This window comes from Pleurodeles waltl, chromosome 2_1 (genome assembly GCF_031143425.1).
Source record: "Pleurodeles waltl isolate 20211129_DDA chromosome 2_1, aPleWal1.hap1.20221129, whole genome shotgun sequence".
Lineage (NCBI taxonomy): Eukaryota > Metazoa > Chordata > Amphibia > Caudata > Salamandridae > Pleurodeles > Pleurodeles waltl.
In genome coordinates this window covers 636,598,387-636,621,053 of record NC_090438.1, presented here as the reverse complement: position 1 = coordinate 636,621,053, position 22,667 = coordinate 636,598,387, and the positions used below count along the sequence as shown (strand labels likewise).

The window sequence follows — 22,667 nt, the reverse complement described above, 5'->3', positions numbered from 1 at the left end:
ATTGGAAATAAATTTAATATACTTTTAAAGATAGAACAAAATAAAAATGCTACAGCATTATTAAACAATATTTTTAATTAAATATTTAACTATTTTGAATATATTAAGTTAAATTAAAAACAGCTTTCTTAAAATTTAAATAAACTTTTTTACCAAGCATATAATTGATATTCATTTTTGTGAATGCAAAATAATTAAATGTTTGCTTTGTAAGGGATTAATTCAAAATAATGTCAGTATTTACAAATTATATAACAAACTAATATTAATATTTAATTTATATATACATATGTTTTAACATTAAATGCATTTCTATATTTTTTTAAATATTCAAATTAATTAATTTAATGTAACATTATTTTTTTATATTGGCTTTTGTTTTAATCCCGTCTCCATTATTTTCAATGGGGTGATGCTGCAGGCCAGTGGTTTGCCATGTGTGGTGCTGGACTGACACCAGCTCAGAGACGGAGTATAGTCACCATGCATAAAAGAAAGGAGCAGCACAGGCGCTGACCTTTGCATGTATGTGCCAAAAAGCATTTTGAAGTAGGTCATTAGTACTATTGCAATACTGCTAAACGTACTACCAAAAGCAGTTTGTGATTACCCCCTTGGTTCTCATGACTCCTTTAGTCCCCCCTCGCTGCTCCCCATCAATTTCAAACTCACTGTGAGTTCCTTCTACTCCCTGGCATGGTTTAAACTTTTGTGAGCATGTTACTAACAACTAACATTGCAACAAAACGTAACCTGATTATTGCAACTCATTTTATTCGGGAAATAGTACACCTTTCCATGTCACTTTGTCCGGGTGAGTTTTACTCTGTGAAGGATCCTTTATCAGAACAGTGAAAAAGCACAAGGAACCACAGTAAACAACGCCGGCGCCTGATATACTTTACTGCACCCTGGTCTCTTGATTTTCCATGAGTGTTGAAGGTCATGACCGAACTGATATCCTGTCCTCTCAGTCCTGGATACGAAATATTTGCTGCAGTCACGTCAACAGATGAAGTATATCTCTTCCACCATCGTGGGTTTATGTTGAATCAACATGCATGAATTGCTCAAGTTATGACACAGCATTTAAGACTCTGCAGGTTTATAGGCCTGATTCACAAAGGCAAACTTACACTTTGTAGCAAGTTTACTATTTTTTTATATTCACAAACTAGAAGTTTAATTTTACTAATATTACTTTTACTGCTGAAGAGACTCTGCAGTTGTCGTGGGAACTCCAAACATAAACAGATAGCACAGACCTACCTTCTTATATATGGAATCTTCACCAGGAGTGAGGAGTCTCTGCTGTGATAAAAGTACTATTAGTAAAATTAAACTTGTAGTTTGTAAATAGCAAACAAATAGTGAATTTACTGTGAATCAGGCCCTATGTGTCGATAAAGCAGAGACAACAGGGCTGCACACAGTGTGATTCAGTTGGAGTATTGGGGAGTACAGACACTTGGGGGGTATTCACAAAGGTAAACTTACATATCAGTAAATCTACACATGTAGGGTTACACTTACACTTTCTATTACATTTACTGTTCAAGGCTATTCCCCATTTACAAGTGTAAAAGTCAATCCAGGGTAAGAAATCTTTGCTGAAGTCACAAGGGACATGATATGTGCACCCCCGTTCTGAATGAATGTCGGAGCAAGGCCACTTCTCAAGTATTTGAGATCTCACAGCAAAGTTCGATTGAAAGCTATTCGAAGGCACTTAAAAGTCTTCTATATATGGATTCCATAGGACGCAGCTTTTGACCTCTGGTAACGCTGAAAGAAACCTCATAAAAGTGTTATTGATATCTGGTCAAGGTGTGTGGAACAGCATTGAATTTCACAACAATAATGTTCTTCATCATTTAAAGGCAACAAGAAGATGAATGTCTTCCCTTAGTTAATGCCATAAAGTAATGTTGAATAACTTTACATTGTTACTTGATTTTAATCTGCTAATATTATTTCCATTCCAGGCGTCTGATATTTTTTGGCATACCTTAAACAACATCTGGAAAACATGCAACCACTATAAAATTAAGCAGTGTACCCTATCTTTGACGCCACAGCGAGAGTTAATACCACCCCACACGAAAACTCTTTACCAAGGTTAGCTTTGCTCAATTTACTGATCTTAAAGGACGAAAGCCCGAGTTCCCCTTGCCAGGATTCAAACATGTGACCTGCAGATCGCAAAGGGTGCCAGGGGCGAGCATTTAGTTCACTAACACATGATGCTGCCATCAGAATCTTAAATTACAACAAGAAAAATGAGTCAGAGTCTGAAACTAATAAACCCTGGAGGTGAACATCTGCATTCAGACTCTTAATGTTGAGCCCAGAAAATATACTATAAAAGAACCATATTTATCCAAGCTTTGCTTGTATACTCAAGCCATCTCTACCTTGGTCAGCTCAGCAGCTTCATCAATGCTGACCTTCTTCACCTCTTCTTCTCTTGCCGCGCCCTCCGCTCCCTCCTCTCATTTTTTTCCCTTCTTTCTCCTGGACACCCAACTATTAGTTTGCTATAAGCGTATACAAGCAGATTCCCATCTGCCTTAGGACTTTAAAAATAAAAAGTAAAACTGAAGAATTAAAATGTTGGCGCTATTGAAACATCCTCCTGCTTCTCCACACAGCTGGCACAATGTAATTTTGACAAAAATCAAAGAACGACCGATTAGTGCTCGAGATCTTAAACGACCACTTGTAAAACTCTTTCAGTTGAGAGGAGCCCTCCCATGCTTTTGCATGTTAATAGTTACTAACACACAAGAGTGTCATAGAAATGTCAGTTCTCCATTCTTTCAGGCCTCTGCCTAGATGTGCCACAGAAGGGTATTGGTTCTGGAGAAGTCTGTGATTTTGAGTCTCAAACTAAGAAGCCTAGAGATCCTGGGAGATGGCGTGGACCTATTGCTACATTACGAACTATGCAAATAAGGTATCAAAGTTCAACTCCTGGCTTTCCCAGTGCCACCAAAAATTGTGTGATCCTGGGTAAATACTTAATTTACTGGTTCCTGCAATGTTTTTGGATTATCTGCTTGCATGGAAAATTACACTATAATTAAGCATCACTCTTTTCCAGTTGCATGCTTAACTTAAGCAGGTGGCTACTGGTACGGCCCACCAGTTGAGAGAGTGAGATTATGTATGAGTCCACACCATACCAGTTGTAGTCTCTGTTATTTGTACATTAATTTTATCGAGTGAGGCCTACATGGTGGTGTCAGGGGATACTTGATAATTTTATGAAGTAATCCATTTCTTAAATAAATATTCCAGGTATTCACATGCGCTCCTTGGGTGATTTGATTAAAATATGAATTTATTGTTTGCTACGCTTTACTCTCTTCCCTCTTGCTTTTTCGTGCCTTTGTCCCACCTGCTCTCCTGACAACTTCCTCTGTGGAGAGAGCCTTCTGTTGCACATTCCTCCATTTTGGCTCCCACTGCTTAGGGTCACAGTTGAGCCCCCATATTGGTTAGTGCACTAGTAATTCTACTTTTCCACGATGTGCGGTCTGCCCCGGTTATATACTGGTGGCTGTATCACAAATGCCCAGAAGACATGTCCAACCCATGCGCTGCTGGCACGCCAAAAGCAAGCTGTCTGCGCCCATGCGCGCTCCAGCTGGGTACAGGGTCAGGCATGATGCCCGTTCCACTACCCATTCCTGAGGCAAGCAAGGAATTCAATCTACGCCTCTGCAACACACAAATAGCAACACCAATTCTGACAGCTTAGACCTATTTCGTAACACTACTCTGTTCCTAAACTGTCGTATTCGTGTACTCTTTATGGAATCCTGGGAGCTTCATGCTCTGAAATGACAGTATGTGAGCTCTGTTACATGTGGTTATCTTTGGGACATCAGACAGTTGTACTCCAGGCTGTATCACTGACGTCTGAAATAAACTCTTATTAAATATTCCAGTTACTTTTGGAGAATCTGTGCAGCAGGGAAGAATCAGAACACAAGATAAACCATTAGACTAATCACCCCCCTACAACTCCTGGAAACCCTAATTCCGCTTTAAGTGCGCCAAACGCATCTGTGCATCACCCGCACCCTCATAACACTGACCCAGGAACATGTAGATTGTTACCTGTTTTAATTAATGCACAATCAATGGTGAAAAGCACCCTGGAGATAAAAAATCTTCTGCTTGATTTTAATTTGGGTGTCGCCTTTATTACTGAACCCTGGCTTAAAGTGGAACCTGCCCCAGATACTGTGCTAGAGACTTCCACAGGCTAGCACATTGCTAGTTAATCACTAGTTTTGCTTCGTGGCGCTACAGTAACTTGCAGAGACTTTTTCTGTCTCTATGTGGACAACAAATCAGTTCCTCGACAATATATTTTTGCCTCTCACTATTTCCATGAATTTTAGTTCTACTCTCAAAATACTATTAATTTACAGACTTCCGAGTCCTATGAAAAATGTTACGTCCTCCCTACATTATATTATTTCTATTGCTTATCTTAACACCAACAATTTAACTGTTCTTGCTTATTTCAAACTCAATGTTGATGAGTGTGATAAGGCAGCCTCTGCATGTTTGTTCTATGGCATCTTTTTCTATGTTCCACTCACTTGGATGGCAATACACTTGGCCAGATCCATGCACGTCGCAGTCTAGCAGATGTCCTTTAATCCTTAGCGTTACCTAGACTGACCTTAAGGCCATTTTATTTACCATTAATAAGGTGAATCACTCTAAAGCCAAGTGCTGTCTGTTTCTCAAATTATTTTATCGCCCTTGGCCTAAGCTAAAACCAGCAAATTAGTCACTATTTTAGATTGCACTTGCCCTACTCCATAGAGGACATAACTATTACTATCAACCTCTTTAACACCTGGGCTTTGTTAGCGTAAGATGCGACCCTCCCTCTGAAACCTTCGACTTCTCACATAATGTCTCCAACACCCTCCTGGTATACAGGAGAACTTTCACTGGCAGAAAGAAGATGTACAAAAGTTTGAAAAGCTCTGGCAGCTTAATTATAACCTGGATGATAAATTGATCTACAATCATAAGTTACAAGTTTACAAAAAGGAAATACAGAATGTCAGGGCCAACTTCTACTAGAAATGCATTCCAATTGCTAAAAACTCTGCTAAAGACATGTTTACAGGATAAAACTCATTTGCCCATCCTGAAGCAACTTCTACTTTAGCCATCCCTTTCCAAAAGCTCTGGGCAGATCTATCAGATTTCTATTAAGATAAGATTGCACTGCTTCTGAGTTCTTTTGTTACAAATTAACACATATTTCCAGCTACACATGACTCTTTAAGCTCCACCTTTTCTTGTCTTCCCCCAACATTCTGATCAAAGTTCACTTCTGTAAGTCTAGATGTCATTCTCTCCATGCTTAACCAAATGTCCTCCTGTTCTCCACTGAATGCCGGCCCAGTCAAGATCATGAAGGCTTTCACCTCTTCAGTGGCTCCTGCAACAATGTCCATTTGCAATAAGTCCCTGTACTCTGGCAAGGTGCCTGATCTGTGGAAAACAAGTTTTCTCATCTCTGCTGAAAAAACCTAAATTACATCCAGTGATACTGTCTAACTACCACCGTATATCTTGTTTACCTCAGACCCCCCACAACACAGATATCTGAGTAAGTATGCGCTATCAAAGACTGTATAGAAGACATCTCTCTCCTTAATCATTCCAGGTTGCACCCAACTCTATGTACCAGAACAATGTTGATAGCCGCCAGAAATGGCATCCGGGTAATTCTTTGTGCTGGTGGCTCTGTTGTCCTTATTCTCTGATCTATCTGTGCTTTTTTAATGGGTTGTCATTACATTCTCTATGACAGACTTGCTGAAGCCAGTTTACAGGGTAATGCATTGGGCTAGCTTATGTCCTTTATGAGGGGAAGCACCCAAGTAGCCTCTAGGGCCCATTATTGATCCACTTTCAAAAACTGTGGAGTCCATTGGCTTCCTGTACGAAAACACGCCATTTTGTTTCTGTCACACAGCCATACATGGCTCCATGCCTAGCAGGTATAGGACGTCTATCTTCGTTTCTCTTTACTTCCCTGCCAGACCCTTACGTTCTAGCACGTTAGACCTTCTGAACACTACTTTTAGCAATATGCCTGGAGGTGGATAAACTTTTTCTGTGTTGACTTCTCAGGCTTGGAACATTCTCCCACCAGCCATTCATGCAGAAAACAATCTTTAGAATTTTCAGAAGCTGTTAAAAACTCACCTATTTCTTGTATGACCGGTGTACTTCTATCCTTCCAGTACGAGTAATATACGAGTAAGATCATGCTTTACTATTTCAGAAATCAAATCTCATTTCGACTTAAGGAAGACACTGCAATTGTTGTAGGCAGGAGAATTTATATATGTATGTATATTTGTAATAAAATAGGGCTTAATTTTGCAGTGTGATAAATGTTGTAAATAACTTGTTCCTAGACTCTGACCCCATCTGCTTAAACACAGAGGGCCTGATTCACAAAGGTAATTTATGAGTAGTAAAGTTACAAGTGTGGAGTCAGTCTCAGTGCTGGGGTGGAATTTCCACATTTGTTGCCGAATCTGTGCGTTGCGCATTCTCTGCAGCGTGCCGTGCGGCGATTCCACCCTGAGTGCGAAGACTCCGCCAAAGTGCAGATATTCCGCATTCACTACCTTACTACTCCTACATTACCTTTGTGAGTCTGGCCCAGAGACTGTACCCACAGCTTCCACCACTCTAGTAGAAGGCAGCTCGGTAAAAAAACAGTACTTAAGGAGTCTGTCAGCTAAGCACCTCATGAGGCCCCAACGAAAGCTGATTCAAAACTTTGAAATATTCAAATATTTGCTTTGACCAAAAAGATGGAGGGGAATGGGTAGAGTGAGAAGGACAATGAGAGAGGAAGTAAGTAAAGAGAGGTGAGTGAACAAGTGGTTGGAGAGAGGAGGTAGAATGAATAAAATGTAAGCTGTAAAAAAGCACCGAAGGAAAGGGAGGAAAGGAGAGGAAAAGAGAGGAAAGTGAAGTCAGCGTGGAGGAGCGGACAAAGAAGTTCGAGGACAGAAGGGAATTTAAGATACAAAGAGTAAACAAAGGTGAAGGAAAAGTGCATCTGGACAAGAGAGAGGGGTGAGGGCAGCAATCAAGACAGAAGAGATGGAAAAAGTGGGCAGAGAGAAGACAGGAGTCATATAATGGGAAGAGTGAATTAGAAGTGCTGGCACCAGACCTAGCTCCTAGAAAGCTCTGGCTGTTTGACACATTCAGCATTACCTTCAGCAGCAATTCAGAATATTTGAGCAGGAAACTGAAATATTCGTGCACCATGACATGCAGTGGAAGTACGCTGGCACATGACTGCTGCACCATTACTTATAGGTTTTATGCAAGAAAAGAAAATACCGCTTGATTTGCTATTATTATACTACTGACGATGGCTCATCAAATATAATACTTGCTGACAAATGAAGTAATCTGCAGACAGGAGCGGCTTGCACTGCTAAATAGGGGCGGGGTGGTGCGTACACAGGTGTAGGAGATTTTTTTTTTTTTTTAAATGTACTGTATCGTTGCCGCCACCGTCACCACCGTGATGCCCCTCTCCTGCAGACAGGCTACATGCACAGGCTCCCAGCCTGCTCTGCAGCCAATCCGGACGCTGCTCAGAGCAGCATTAGGTTTAGATGGGAGTGCCCAGCCAGGGCGCTCCCAGGCAGAATGGGAGCATGTGCCTGCTCTCTCCAGCCCGGAAACACAGTGCCGAGCTGGAGAGAGCCTTCTGGGTATGTGTGTTTGGCTGGCCCGAGACAGCCGGCCAAACATGCATGCGCAGTGAGGAGGAGTGCTGTGCACTCCCCCTCAGTGATCATCACAGCTTGTGGCCCCGCCCCTTTAACTAAAAAACGACAATAAACATAGTTTATTATCGTTTTTTGGTAAAAGGTTTGCAGCTGCTGCTGCTGGCGGGGGCAGGGGGGGAGAGGGGGCGATGCTCCTCCTCCCTAATGGAGGAGCCGCCCCTAACCGCAGATCAAGATTTTGAAACCTAGCAAGTCAGGATCAGCTTTCCTTCCTTGAGTCCCAAAAATTGGGTAACTCATATGTATTATTTACAGCACTTAGAAACAGCAAAGGCGCTATATAATAACAGTTTAATATAACACTATTATCAAAATTTGCTGTTTTTTTATGGAATATACATTTTAATGGCCTAATAACGTGCAAATGGACAATAATGGCACACAGTATCAGACTTTGTTTTTTGGTGAACAAATAATTGTCTTTTGCACATCAAGTATATCGGCTGCACTGTGTTCTGAGATTCACATGCACGATTTGTTGATGCAAAATAACCTTCCTGGGAGGCCCTCAAATACTAGAAAGTTCCATAAGTTCCCCCACACTTGTAACAAATGGTTACTAGTTATTTTTTTCTTTCCTTTTTTTAAAACGCTTTGCTGTAAAAAGCACAGTTCGGAACAATTTGAATCCAAATTCTCTCTCTAATCCCCTGGAAAAAGTTTGATTTGCCATTCATTTTACTATGTGGTTGGCGTTTATACCTAACTGCAAAATGAATCACCTCCAGGCACTCAAAACTCCAGCAGATAAGGAAAACAAAGGTACCTGATTTTGGTAACTGGACATACAACAGTTTTTAACTGAAGGGTGACCCAGTGATGGTAACAATTTTGTCTTCATTTCTTTTTGAATGAATTTCATTCCCCTCGGCATGTCCATCACAACGTAATCCTATGAAGGCCTCTTTCTGACAGGCTACAATGATTTAAGATTTTGTGAGGCCAGGTGCATACATATTCCCTCATTACCCCGCTACGGACCCCATTACGCAAGCCATATTTTGTCATTACCTGTGTCACCATGGCAACAAGGCATGTTTACTTATAGAAGCTAACTGAATCACTGAAACTTCTGCTGCAGGGGAGACATGATTAGGAACCCGCATACTTCAGGTGACATGGCTGTTGTATGTGGGGGGCCTAACTGTACCTTGGAAAGGGACCCTAAAGTCTCATTACACAACTGGCACAATCTCCAGCTACACCATCAAACACATGGGGACCATTTAGAAGTTGACACTCTGCCCTAGCAGCATGTAAGGCACCACAAGGTGCCAGGCGTGCCCATTCTGCAAGGGAATGGAGGAGCACTACACCACTGCAGTACAAAACCAATTCGGTTGTCTGGTTTGTGTTTGCCCTTTTTAGAACTGATTGCAGGATTCAGAATAAAAAAATCAACTTTTGCTTAGATTATGAACAATATAGGCAGAAGCTTTAAGAAAACAGTATTGCCTGGAACACCATTTGTTTCAGTGGTAACCAGTGAAAAATCTAAAGAAGCGTTGGCAAAGTCAGAAGGTCTGGCGTTGGGTGAAAGCTTTTTGGCTTTATTAATGCTTGTTTTGCTTTGTCTTGGTTTTGTAAAACTTTATTTTTGGGGAGCTGCCGGGCCCTCACTAACATTAAAAAAATAATTGGCCATAACTTGCCAAACACAAACATATTTTGTGCTCTCAAAACGCACACATTGCCGTAGTCCTGGGCAGGGAAAGGTATTAGTGTGACAGTGATCTTCTTCTGAAAGAGCAAAATGGGGTCATTTACAGTGAAGTTATCCAATGGCTCAAGTGAGATGTCCAACCGCCCCATGCTGTATGTGTAGTGGGCGAAGTAAACGTAAGTGACAAGAACAAACCAATGGAAAAAAGTGAAGGCTGAAAGCCCCTATTAGTAGTTTTATATATTTCTTTTTAAAAAAATCAAAAGATTTTGCTAACACCAGACTGCAAGAGTGCATACAGAGAAAACACTGACTAAATCATATCAAGTGTCTCCCTTTTGCTCTTGTAAAATCAGAGGAAATTGCTATTGTCAGACGTGAGAAACACAAACTGGCCGTCCCTTCCGCATTACGAGAGAATAGGGGATGAGGCAGTGAAAGCATCACAGACCGGCAAAGCAGTAGAGAGAAGACGATATAAACGATAAATAAAATGTCATGAAAGGGCAAAACTCAGGCCCTGATTTGCAGGGTTTTGGCATAGGGAAGCGGCTGCACTGCTGTACGCCAAAGTGAAAGGGCAGGAATGCACTGTATTTGTGCAATACGGTTTATTCCTGTCCTTTCCCCCTGCGCTGGCGCTGTTTCGGCAGCTAGCGGCAAAGCAGGCACCCTTGCATCATGGTGGCTGTGTTGTCAGCAGGATTTTCTGTGTGCAGGAAGAAGCAACTTCCTGCACAAAAACAATCCTCTGAGGCTTTTTCCTCTGGAAAGAGGAAACAAACGAGGGGAAAATAAAAATATGTCTCCTCATTACGCCTCACCTCAGGAGGCATAAGGTTTTGGCACAACCCCAGGTTTACGTGGTTTTATAAATCTGGGGAAGCGTTAAAAACCATGGGTGTTGCGGCAACACCCACTGCGATGTCCATGGAATGCCTCCCTAGTGCTTAGTAAGGCAACATGGTGATTTGCACTGTCTTGCCTTCCTCCTTATCTATGAGGCCATTCAGAGCCACACAGTGGCTTTACGTGCCCTAATAGATATGATTTTGTAGTCTGTGCACCCGAGCATCACAAAAAGTGATGCTTCAGCGGCACAAAGAGCTCATAAATAGTCCTCTAAATGAACAAGCATTAAATCCATTAGGTCTGTTTTTTATGTGCTAACGCACACAAATACACTCATGAACAAATGTGCGCTTAAGCAAAGTATGATTCAAAAGGATTTTGGTTTTATCAGCAGGTAACATCTCCTGAAAAAATAAGCAAATACAACATTTAAAATTCTGGCTTTTAACACTATGTATTAGGCATATATTTCAGATGGGGTGCATTGGAGGAGAGATGACCCCTGTGTTTTTGGATCATTTTTGTTTGTCAGTGATATATTGCTTTTTAGGTGTATAATTAATGTGTGTATTTCATACATTCATTCATACAGCCCCATATACCGTTGTTAGTGTAAATTGGGATTTGAAAATAAGCAAATACAAAATTGAAAATTCTGGCTTTTAACACTATGTATTAGGCATATATTTCAGATGGGGTGCATTGGAGGAGAGATGACCCCTGTGTTTTTGGATCATTTTTGTTTGTCAGTGATATATTGTTTTTTAGGTGTATAATTAGTGTGTGTATTTCATACATTCATTCATACAGCCCCATATACCGTTGTTAGGGTAAATTGGGATTTGTATAGCATCTAATCTTCCTTTGCTATAGCACTGATATAAATAATACAGCCAAAAACCCATACAAATGAACATCTCAAACCTAACACCTGTCTGATCTCCACACATATATATATCTTTACTTTGCACAAAATGTATCTTAAAATATTTAGACCTACTAGGTTTTCAGGGTTTATTTTTAAAAGCCCCAGATGGGAGTGTTGTCCATCCAAGTGCAGTGGTGGAGGGATTACATTTTTAAAACACAAAGACGACATGGTTGCAGAGTCTTTTCATCTGGGGAGGGTAAGCCCATGCAGAGGAGTGCTCCAGGGGATTTCTTTGAAAAAATGCCCAGACGAGTTGTCCAGGCCACGCAGAGCCATAAAGAAATATATTTTTTTTTTAAATAGCACTAGAAACACAGTTTAAGCGCTATCTTTATAGAGTGAGGCACAGCATGGATTTTCACTCATGACCTACCTACTATTACAACCCTATGCTTTCACCTATGCTTTGTGTGCGATTGTGCTGTAAATCTTGACAAAACTCTAGGGGCCTGATTAATGAAAAGTCAGCGCCGCCTTTACGTCATTTTTTGACACAAAAGCGTCGCGAACGTACAAAATTTATAACAATGTAATTTTGTAAGTTTGTGAAGCTTTTGCGTCAAAAAATGACATAAAGGCAGCACTAATGTTTCATAAATCAGGCCCCATATATTTCATTTAGAGGTGGGTATTATTGGGAGCGCTGCCAAAAACTGGTCACTGTCTGGTCAACCAATTTCTTGCATCCACAGCCTCATGTGTAGAGTGTGTGGACAGTAGTTTCCTGACAGTGGAGCTGCAGCGAGTTCTGCTGTTGGGATATCCAATTAACTTTCTTAAAGCTGGTGAGAACTACAGAAGGGCCACCGCTCTAATACTATTTCTGACAACTTTATTGTTGCCTAGGTGCATCATGTAATCCATGGGGCACCAACCCAACAACTAAACACTAATCCCCATCATTCCGACCAAGATAAAAATCCCAGTGCTTCCAGGATCGTAAATCTGTTTTTTAACAAAGACAGACCCGCATTTTGTGGTCTTTCTTTGGAAACGAAATCTTTTCTGGGCTGGCATGTTGCCATCGAATGGCACACATGACAGAAGTGATTTTTTTCAGCAAATCAAGTGAGTTGGTGTTCAGCTGGCTCGGGAGGAGGATCGCGTTTATTTCTACGAATAAACCTCTTGTGTTTTCAACCTGATTGACTTCGTGTGCAGCGAGATTACTACAAGTATACAGTCTGCCAACACACTGGTCAACTCTAGTTGCACTGGGCCATCTGCAGCAGGGCCGGGAGAGGTGACTGTATGTATCCCAGTGTTGTTAAGAGTGCGTGTGTTTACAGTGCATGTAAGAGCATGTGTCCACATCTCCAGTTATAAAGAGTTTTTTAAAATATGAATGAACTGTGAAGACACCTTTTTTAAAAGTATCACTGATCTTGTAAGACCATTTCACGCAGGCTTTAAAGAGACAAAACTGTGCCTTACTGTCCGAAGCCCTGCCTCCTTACATGATTAACACAAAAATAGCTGCACTGACTTGTAAGAGATTACTTTATCCCACACAGCGTAAATGTTGAAAAAGAAAGAGTAAGTCAGTCATTGTTCAGTGTGCTCTCCGTGTTAGGGGACAGGTACATGGACTAACTCCTACACACCACTGCATCACATCAGGTTGTGTGCCTGACTTCATCATGGATGGGGCACTAGACGTAGCCTTCTTCAGTGAATGCACACACGGTGAACCATCCAGTTCGACCACTGAGAAAGGCTGGATGAAATTACATCATAAGAACCCTGAGAAGTGCCTTTCGGCATCAGTGTCATTGTACTTCTAGCTATCTATAACCAAGAAATGCATCTTAGCCATTGAATGTGGGAAACCTGGGTTTGTTGGTGTGCCAATCATGATAGTTTGCGGACTGAAGGAAGAGTTTCATAAAGAAAGAAATGATTAGTAGATGTAAGTAAAGTGAAGTCTTTATAAAGGCCGAGTCTTTTGTACTGAGGACAGTAGATATTGAAATGCTGATGCATTTGGCAATTTCCATTTTGCCAGCGTAGAAAACTACTCCATGTGCAGAAAATCCACCAAAGGTGATCGAGCTGGTATGCTGTGACAATCTGTCCATTTCTGCACAGGTTATTATGCATTATTGTTACCTGGAGAGTTCTGAGGTGAGGAGCCAGGGGAACAGCGGGGAGAAAAGCTGTAACCAGGGTGAAAGGCAGCTTGGAGAGGGATGTACGACATAATGTCTTCTTCAAAGAGGCTAAAAAGCAAGCAGAGAGAAAAGGATCACTGTGTGTGTTTGTACAATGTGGCAACCCCCTGTACAGTAGAGTTCAATTGCACCCACTTAAAATAGAATTTAAAAAATATTTTTATTGCTTTTAGTTTTTTGTTCTTATAACATATGTATTCCAACATTAGAACAGTAAGGCCAAGGTGCACAGTCAGTGGTCTGTAAAGCATTACACATTTGTTTACCATTGCATCTGGAGGGTGCTACGCCCAACACAGTATCCCCAAGTGTAGCAAATGTATAAATACCTAACCTCTTAAAGGGGGAGCGTCATAGTCCTGACATGTCCCCACGGGGAGTGTGGCTGAGCACTTGCCTTGCAGTATTCTTCATCAGATCAAGTCCATAGTACTCTCGTCACCACCCCCATACTTTAATTAAATTTCTGGGGGCATCCCCTACTACAGTAGGTTACTTTTTTGGTGGCCATGTAGCAGTCCATCCCTTGCTGCCATTCTTGTTTCGTAGGTAAGTCTGTGGCACCCCAGTGTCTGGACACATCTCCCTTAGCCACCACCAGGGCAAGGGAGTAGAATAGAAGTTTGGTGCGTGGCATGTCTACTTCGGTTGGGATCCCTAATAAGATAAATTGTGGTTCAGTGGGTACTGGAGTCCCTAGTATATGTGAGAGTTCGGTGGTGATGGCTTCCCAGTATGGTCGGATGTAGGTGCATTCCCAGAGTGTGTGGATGAAGGTTCTGGTTTCCTCACTGCAGCGTAAGCAGTGTGACATTGGTGCACGGCCCATTTTGTGTAGTCTGTAACGGTCATAATAGACCTTGTGTAGTATTTTATATTGTATCAGTCGCAGAGTTGACTTGATGGCTACTTCTTGCATGTAAAACAAACAAGTAAAACAAAAATTATTTATTTCTTGGGAATATACTTCCTATATGAATTGTGTTATGCTAATTATGGTTTCTTTCTACAATTTTTTTAGGTCTTTGACTTTCACATTTGTGGAATTTTCCACCAATTAATGGATTAGGTATGTTATAAGGTCCTGATGAATCGCACAAGTTAATTTTTCTGTAACAAAGCGAGAAACATGTTGACCACTTATAGAGAGTGACACAGGGGATCCTGTGTGCTCCGTCTCTTGGATACTATTTCCTTCCAAGAGACTCAGCAACTATTACTATACCTACCTACACTTATATGGGGGGGTGTGGACATCATCCCACGAACTCCCCGTGTCTGGTTTTTAATCTTGCCAGAGGTTGTAGCATGAAAATTAAAACTATTAGTGAACACCTCTAGGCATTTTTAATCTTCCCTTTACCAATCCATCCCTTCTTTTTGACTGGCTTTCTCAATTCTTAAAAGATCTCCGGCAAAGAGCCCCCCTGTGGGGCCCGTCAGGCATTGCAGCGCCGGCCTGACGAGGAGCTGGCCCTATGATGAAGCATGTCACCGGATGGTGAGTGAGGGCCCTTGCTTCGAAAAATTTCGGTTCCCAGTTAATGACTGAACCACTTTTTTGAAAGAAACCTACTATATTAGGTGGAACCGTGTGTAATCCTTTTTGTTTTACTGTCTATTGGGAACCTTACACACGGGACCAGGAGTCACTCTCCGAATATCCCATTATTCTTTTGCCCCTCCTGTGTTGTTTTTCCGATACTTCTTGCATGTGCATCAAAGCAGCCTCCCAGTCTATGTCTTCCATATCGCTAATATCTTTATGACATTTTTCCCTTAAAGGACCTACGATATCTGGCATATTGTTGCAAATTGCGCAGTATATGACAGACACTGCTCCCCGCCCCAGCTTCTCCATGAGGACACCTCCCTCCAGTGAAGCGTAGTACAGCATATCTCGCGCCTGTAGTCCCCTCGCCCACCAAGCATGTTTCAGGTGTGCGTATTGGAGAAACTGTGTGTGGTGAAGGTGGTACTCTGATTGCATGAATGTGAATGACATCAGCTCTCCGTGTTGTAGGATATCAGCTAACTTGGAAATGCCTATATCATCCCAGCACTCAAACCAAGTTAGTTTTGTAATCTGTCTAAGCAAGTTCACTTCCCAAAGGGGGATCTCTCTGGTGACTTGAGATGTCAGGCCTCCAGAGCTGCCCTAGTGGCCGGCAGGAGGGACTGAGTCCCTATACTCCTATATAGGTAATGTTTGTACATTCTTGGCGAGAATGGGGCCCTCTCCAAGTGGTATGTGGGGTGGTCTTGTGGTGCATGAATCCATTCGATAATACCAACTAAATGATATGCCTAACAGTATCCTTCAATGTCTGGGAGGGCCAGACCTCCATTGTATTGGTTGCGTTGGAGTGTTCTTAAAGATACTCTCGGATGTCGGTCGTCCCATAGTAAAGTTTGTAGGACCTCATTTATTTTAACAAAAAAGGTGGGGGGACCAGATATTATGTGTTTTGGAGTAAGTATAAGAATTTTTGGAGTGTGATCATTTTAACCACAGCTGACCTACCCATCAGGGTCAAGGGTAGGGTTCTCCATCTGTCCGTATCCCCCTTGAAGTCCTTAAGAACTCGCCCGGCATTGTGACACATACAGAACTCGAGTGAGGTAGTGAGAAATATCTCTAGGTATCTGAACCCGTCCGTCCCCACCCGCAGTCCCGGTAGAAACATGAATGGGGCAGTCTGGTGTGTTGGGGTGTATAGTATGGTAAGGACTTGTCCCAGTTTATTGTGTATCCTGAATATGTACCATATTCTCCTAGCATCTGAAGGAGAAGGAGAGTTGGGACAGTACGCTCAGGGATACTACATTGGTATTCCACCAACCCAAATATCTCTACTGTGGGTATTTGTAATTGTAGGAAGCAGCGATACTATGGGATTCTAAGTTGCTTCTTGATAGTCTCATGAGAAATACAAATATTTATTGTGGAAACATAGAATTCTGCGCTGCTGAAGCTCCACTCAAACCTCCTTCTTGGGAGTTGCAGTCCGAGGTAGCAATCCTCTGTAAGGAGGTGCTTGCTCACCCTCTGAAGCCCTGCAGTGAGATGGTATGGTAGTATGAGAAGCGCTATTGCATCTACTACTCTTGCACTTTCTCTGACAGAAGTGAACACTGTAAAAGCCCACTTAAGTGCTTCAGAGAGTGCATTTTTTCAAATCAGGGCAGGGCATACTTTGCGTTGGACACATGCAGTGAGGCCAGGTACCTGCGCAGACCAAGGTAGCACACTTGGTTATTTAATATGCTACCCAGTACTTCAATTAAGCTTAACTTTCTACACTGCAAAAGTAAACAACATGCTCTTCTATGATCCCTGGACCTATGGAGGGAGCGGGAAAGTTTTGTGGTGATATAAAGGTACTCCAACAATAGCACTTCGTCTGGAAATAGGTACCCTAAGCATAGATGTTAACATCAATAGAAGGAACATTTTAGTGCCAAAACATATGTTTTGGTTGTTGGACCATATAAGTGCTGCCTGAGGAAAACAGTAATCGCTATGACGTAGGTCATCTGCCAGAAGCAGAGCTTGGAGGACTGGTCCAAAGAAGGCATACTTTGCACTTTCACATATAATATCAGTGTTAAAGTACAAGGCTCAAATAGGACTGGTCTTATTTAGCCAGAGTCATCAAAACTAGGAAATAGGGTTACAAGATTCTGTTTTAAAGATTCAAATCCAATAGAATTCTGAGTAGCGTGGACTCTTACGAAGCAGAGTGTGAGGTCCCAATTCACATTGATTTTCTCTGATTTACTTTTGTTATACTAAAATAGTGAAAATTAAAATGAAAAAAAATGCTTCCATCTCTTATTTCACACTACATTTAGATGAGGTTACTGTGAGTTTTGCTTGGTACTATTGAGGCTTAGAATGCTTTATTCCTATTGCACATAACAGTGGAAGTTGTCTCTACACAAGTAACATGTCATAGCAAGTATCTGAAGAGATGTATAGGTAGTTTACCAATATTTCGTTTGACGTTTTGTTTTTCAGGCGGTGACATACTGGAGTGACTGTTTGTGATTTTAGCTTCAGAAAGATGTATTAATCAGATATTGTTAAATCTGGCATCCTTTGCATAGTTTCCCCTGACTTTTTGCCTTCTGAACACCTGTTTTATTTTTGCTGGCTTTTGGATTCATCCACCTTACCACTGCTAACCAGTGCTAAAGAGAAGGTGCTCTGTACTCTAAAACATGGTGATAATGGATTATCCCCAATTGGCAAATTTTATTTACTTGTAAGTCCCTTGTAAAATGCACAATATGTGCAAAGGGGCTGTAAATTAAATGCTACTAATAGGCCTGCGGCACAGATTGTGCAGAGCCTTTGTGTGCAGTTTTAAACTGCCATTTCGACCTGGCAAGTGTACCCACTTGGCAGGTCCAAACCTCACTTTGTATTACATGTACCTCACCAGTAAGATAGGCCCTACCAGTGTATTTAAAAAGTTGGGCATATCCCCCTATGTGTAACACATCCTGGTAGTAACAAAACTATTAAATTAATTTTTCACTACTACACGGCCTATCTCTCCCACAGTTTAACATTGATTAACATTGGGGTTACCCTGAAACAGTCTTTAAGTGTAACTTCCAAATGGGACAAGATAGACATTTGGAGCTTGGTGTCTCTGGACTCAAAATTTAAAATCACAACTTATGGTGAAGTTGGACTTCAAATTGTATGTCTCAAAATGCCACTTTTAGAATGTTAGAATGTTGAAAAGAACAGATGATGGACAGAATGCAAATATTTACTCCCAATCACAAAGATCTGGGTTTAATCCATCTTTCTTTGCACGCCATGTCACCCCAGTTTGGACCCAGCCATATGCAAATCAGTCTTGACCCTGCTCCCTTTGGGAACAGTCCAGCCCAGACCAGGTTCTCCCTGGACTAGAAACAAGCATCCTATCCTGCACAGCACATTTGGTGTTCTCCCATCAGAGTACAAACTGGAATGGCATGGGTAGCAAAAACAAATGATGGATTGAGGCCCAGATCCCTATACTTTTAATGGATGTTTGACATTTTACAGCATTCCGCCCATCACTTGTTCTTTTTTAATTTGTCACCCTAAGTGGGACAGGTACACTCAGACATGGTCTAGTGATCCCTATGCCACTGGAGACAAGCTAACCTCGCTGATGAGGGGTGATATCCCAAAACCAGTTCCCAGAATTATTCTTTCCAGTCCAGGAGGCCCTGGCCTGGCAGTTCAGGTTGGTCTGTTCCCATGGGGAGCAGGGTTAAGACTGATTTGCATATGGCTTGGTCCAAATTGGAATAGCATGGATATAAAAAAAAGATGGATTTAGGCCCAGATCTGTGTACTCGGGTGACTGTTTGACATTGTTCACCATTCTGTCCATTACATGTTCTTTTTACTTTTAGAAAGTTGGCATTTTCTTACTTTAAGCATTTTGACCCTCTGCCTGTCACTGAATATACATCTAGTTAGGGTGACACCTGGGGTTTGTGCATTCCCTCTAGACAATCACAGCTGGGTTGTGAAATTTACATCCCAATGGCCCATCACCAGGCTAATAGGCCTTCCTGGGCTACATGTGAGGGAGGAGCTCACCCTAACACCTGAATAGGGCTGTGCCTGTACCCCCACACAAATAACTGTATAACCCCCCTGTAGAGTGTCTGGAGGCAGGAAAGGAATGGCAGGGACCTCCTGCACTCAAAAGAACTATCTCTGAGTCTGCCCTACTTCAAAGGCTCAACTGGGTATAAGTATTGGATCCCAAACTCCACCACATTAGTATACTTCTGAATCTGAGGACGTTCTGCCAGGAAGAAGGAGGGACTGCCACTCTGCTGAACTGCTCTGCTGTGTTGGCCTGCTGCCTGCTATCTCTTGCCTGAGAGTGAGAAGGACTGGACCTAAATCTCTACATCTTCACAAGAACCAACTGACTCCAAGGGTTTGCTGGCTTGTGTTCTCTCTGAAATCTCAGGGCCATCAAAGACTTCCTCCATTTGTGCCACTCTGATTTAGCTGCTGAACTCTGCCATCTCTGAGTCCTGTCCTGACAAGAAGTGCCAATCCAGTCCTGGGTCTTGTAAGTGGACTTTGCAGCTAATCCGCTGCAAAAATGGGAGCAGCTGCGCAAGTTGGAACACCAGCATCCTACCTCGACGCCAACGCATCGCCTCTGCCACTGTGGTCAACGACTCCACATCACCTTCTCTGCGTGGCCCGATGATGCATTGCCTTCATTGCAAGGGGTTTGATGCCACCCTCAAAGACATTGCTTCAAAGACTGCATGACTCAATGACAACACATTCCCCGGCTTGCGCAGATTGGAACTGATGAATTACCTTCGCATTGCCTCTTCAACATCACCGCAACCCTCCAACCAAGGTAATGTTCAGCAAACCCTGCATGCGTTCTGTAGTCTGCCTGCCCTGGTCAGCCTCAACTTTGGATTTGCTCCGGTCTAGCGCAACCTCAAGTAACCTTTTAGTGCTATTATCTTCTAAGCACTATCTTGCAGTTTATTCTTTAAAAACTCATATCTTTAGTTCTACTTGTTTGATTTTTGTCATTTTGTCTTACTTTACTCAGATAAATATCCTCTACTTCCTTAACTGGTGTGGAGTCTTTTTGTGGTGTTTTCACTCTGTTACTGTAATGTAAGTGTTACACAAATACTTTACATATTGTCTCTTAAGTTAAGCCTGACTGCGGTGTGCCAAGCTACCAGAGGGTGAGCACAGGTTAATTTGAGGTGTGTATCTGACTTGCCCTGACTAGGATTGTGGTCCCAACTTTGACAGAGTGCACTCCTCTGCAAACTAGAGACCCACCTTCTCACAGATATACTTAACTGAGTGCAACATCTCCAAAGAGAGGGAAGATGAAATGAGAGACACATAATCTACTCTCGAGAAGTTCATATTATCCTCTTGCAGATAATTTATAAAGCAAGTATTTGTATGCAATAGAACAGGCGAAGTACTTGTTTTGTGGTTCATCGCTCAGCCCTGTAAAAAGCATTCTAAATGTCTTTTAGGAGCATTTTTGCTGTCTGACACACTGTTTTGAATTGCAAGGGCCCCGTTCTAGTGGAGGAGCAGCATAACACAATAACTTTTGTTTTCTCTAATGTTTAAAGACTCAACTTTTCCTAAGATTCAACCTCTTTGTCAACTCTCTTTATAAAAATCGTGGGCATGACAGGAAAAATATAAAGGTAAGCTTAATTGAAGAGCGATTTTCTAAACTAAACAAGGCACTTCAAAGATAACAGGTATAGTAAATATTCATAACTGATTTATAGTACCATGTCAGTATCATGTCAGTCCAACACACTGGGCGGCCTTCATAGAGATAATGGTTTGTCTTCAAAACGAGAAATGAATGAATAAGCAGTTTATTTACAAGACAAACCACATTCATGTCAGTGACTTTAATGCCCTTGGATTAGCCCACCTGCCCCATGGAACAACAGTATGTGGAACAACGAATCATGTTCATGTGTTAGCAGATAACACACTGAAGGGCTTTAGAGAGGGACAAAGGCCATAGTTCAGAACCCAGCATTTCAAATGTCTTCTCTCTGATCAAACTCACATTCCTGCGAAACCTTACCTGAGAAGTATCACTAAATCGGCATCACAAGAGAGTTTTTCAAGCCCATGAGTACCTTCTGTTCGAATGTAATGAATCTTCTCCCTGAAAAGAGAGCAACATTCCAAAGTACTCTTAAGATCACAATTTTTATTTCTTCCACAAAAGCTACCCCTTCCTGGCGATTTTATGGACATTGAGTAAATCAGCATTTCGATGTTGCATAAACGATAACAATGCATTGAAATCATGGAATGTTATAGAGTCGATCTGGTTACATGATTATAAATGTCACCAGAATCCCAATGTTGTATTAGTGGATATTAATGCACATTATCACTGATTTGTTTTTGTATGAGATTTAAAAGGTAATCTTTTCAGGGTGCTCATCAGTCATAATTGTCAAAAAGGGAAAATAACGGAATCTACGAAACCCGGCTTCAGCGGTGCACAGACACTTTTAATTCGACCCTTTATAAAGCTTTGGCGAAGAAGGACAGTGAGACACACAGAATCATAAACAGTGGTACCTGAGAGCATGGTTCCGCGCCAAGCTTGGCTGCCGCTCCTGCAGCATCTCAAAGATATTTGGCTGCCGCAGAAATGCAACTATCTTGTCATTGTAAGCTGAAAGGGACAACAAAAGAAGAACATTATTACAATATTGAAAGAGTTTTTTATATTTAAATGTTTGCATGAGCATAACATTGTCACATACCCACAGCTGCTATTTTAGAGTGAAAGTTATGTTTTAATAATTAAAATTTGTGGTTAACGTAAGGCTGAGTTTTGAAATGGCTAAAGTTGGTTGCCGTCTTTGCTTCGCAACACATAAACCTTTTATTGGTAGGTGAGCTGGAGTCCTACATATAGGAACATGATATTCTCTTTTCTTATCTGCCATGTGAAGACATTTATTATTTTCTTTGTGATAATTATGGAATGTTTTAATGTATAGTGCACTGAAGAAGACACCTGTAGAGTAGACATTAGTACATGTGTCTTATTACAGTTACTCTACGTTTGAAGGACACCGAGAGAAGCTTGTTAGTGAGAACTTCTGAGAACCAAAAGAGGTTTTTAATTGTATCATCTTGCTTTATCCTGATTGGCCAGTCTTATCAGAACTGTGTGTAGGTGTTTAAAATGTTAGAATTGCATGTTTCAAGTTTGTGAAAAATAGCTCAGAGTGCAATGATTCGATGCAGCTTCGAGCACAGCAGAGTATGAGATTTAGAGTACTCTCCAAAGGAAGAGAATTGATTTTCGTTGTATTCTTTCTTCTTGGAGGCGATCCTAAGCTAGTTCATTCTCTGATTTATATGACTTTAATAAATTGAATTGCTTATTAGTTCAAGCATATGCATTTTGATTATTTATTGAGCTAACTTGATTTTGCCTTCTGTAAATCATTAACTTTTAATAAACTTTCATGGTTTGAACTGAATTGTTCACTAGTCTTGTTGTGGCGCCTTTTGTGTTTTACATTTGTTGAATGTTTGATTAGTTTATCAGACCCACGTCTGAAACTCGATTCATCTGATAGCGCTTTATGGCCCCTGACGTTTT

At 41.5% G+C, this 22,667-nt stretch overlaps 1 protein-coding gene across 1 annotated transcript in view; it reads right to left on the bottom strand.

Annotated features, from left to right (window-relative positions):
• The window catches only part of HECW1 (HECT, C2 and WW domain containing E3 ubiquitin protein ligase 1), a 1,026,664-nt gene that overhangs the window by 135,303 nt on the left and 868,694 nt on the right, over positions 1 to 22,667 (bottom strand). Inside the window, exons 19-21 of the mRNA XM_069216002.1 lie at positions 21,629 to 21,725; positions 21,120 to 21,203; positions 13,424 to 13,533 (exon numbers count right to left, since the gene is read on the bottom strand). Coding sequence (XP_069072103.1) covers positions 13,424 to 13,533; positions 21,120 to 21,203; positions 21,629 to 21,725 — 291 coding nt within the window. The remainder of the gene's footprint in view (positions 1 to 13,423; positions 13,534 to 21,119; positions 21,204 to 21,628; positions 21,726 to 22,667) is intronic.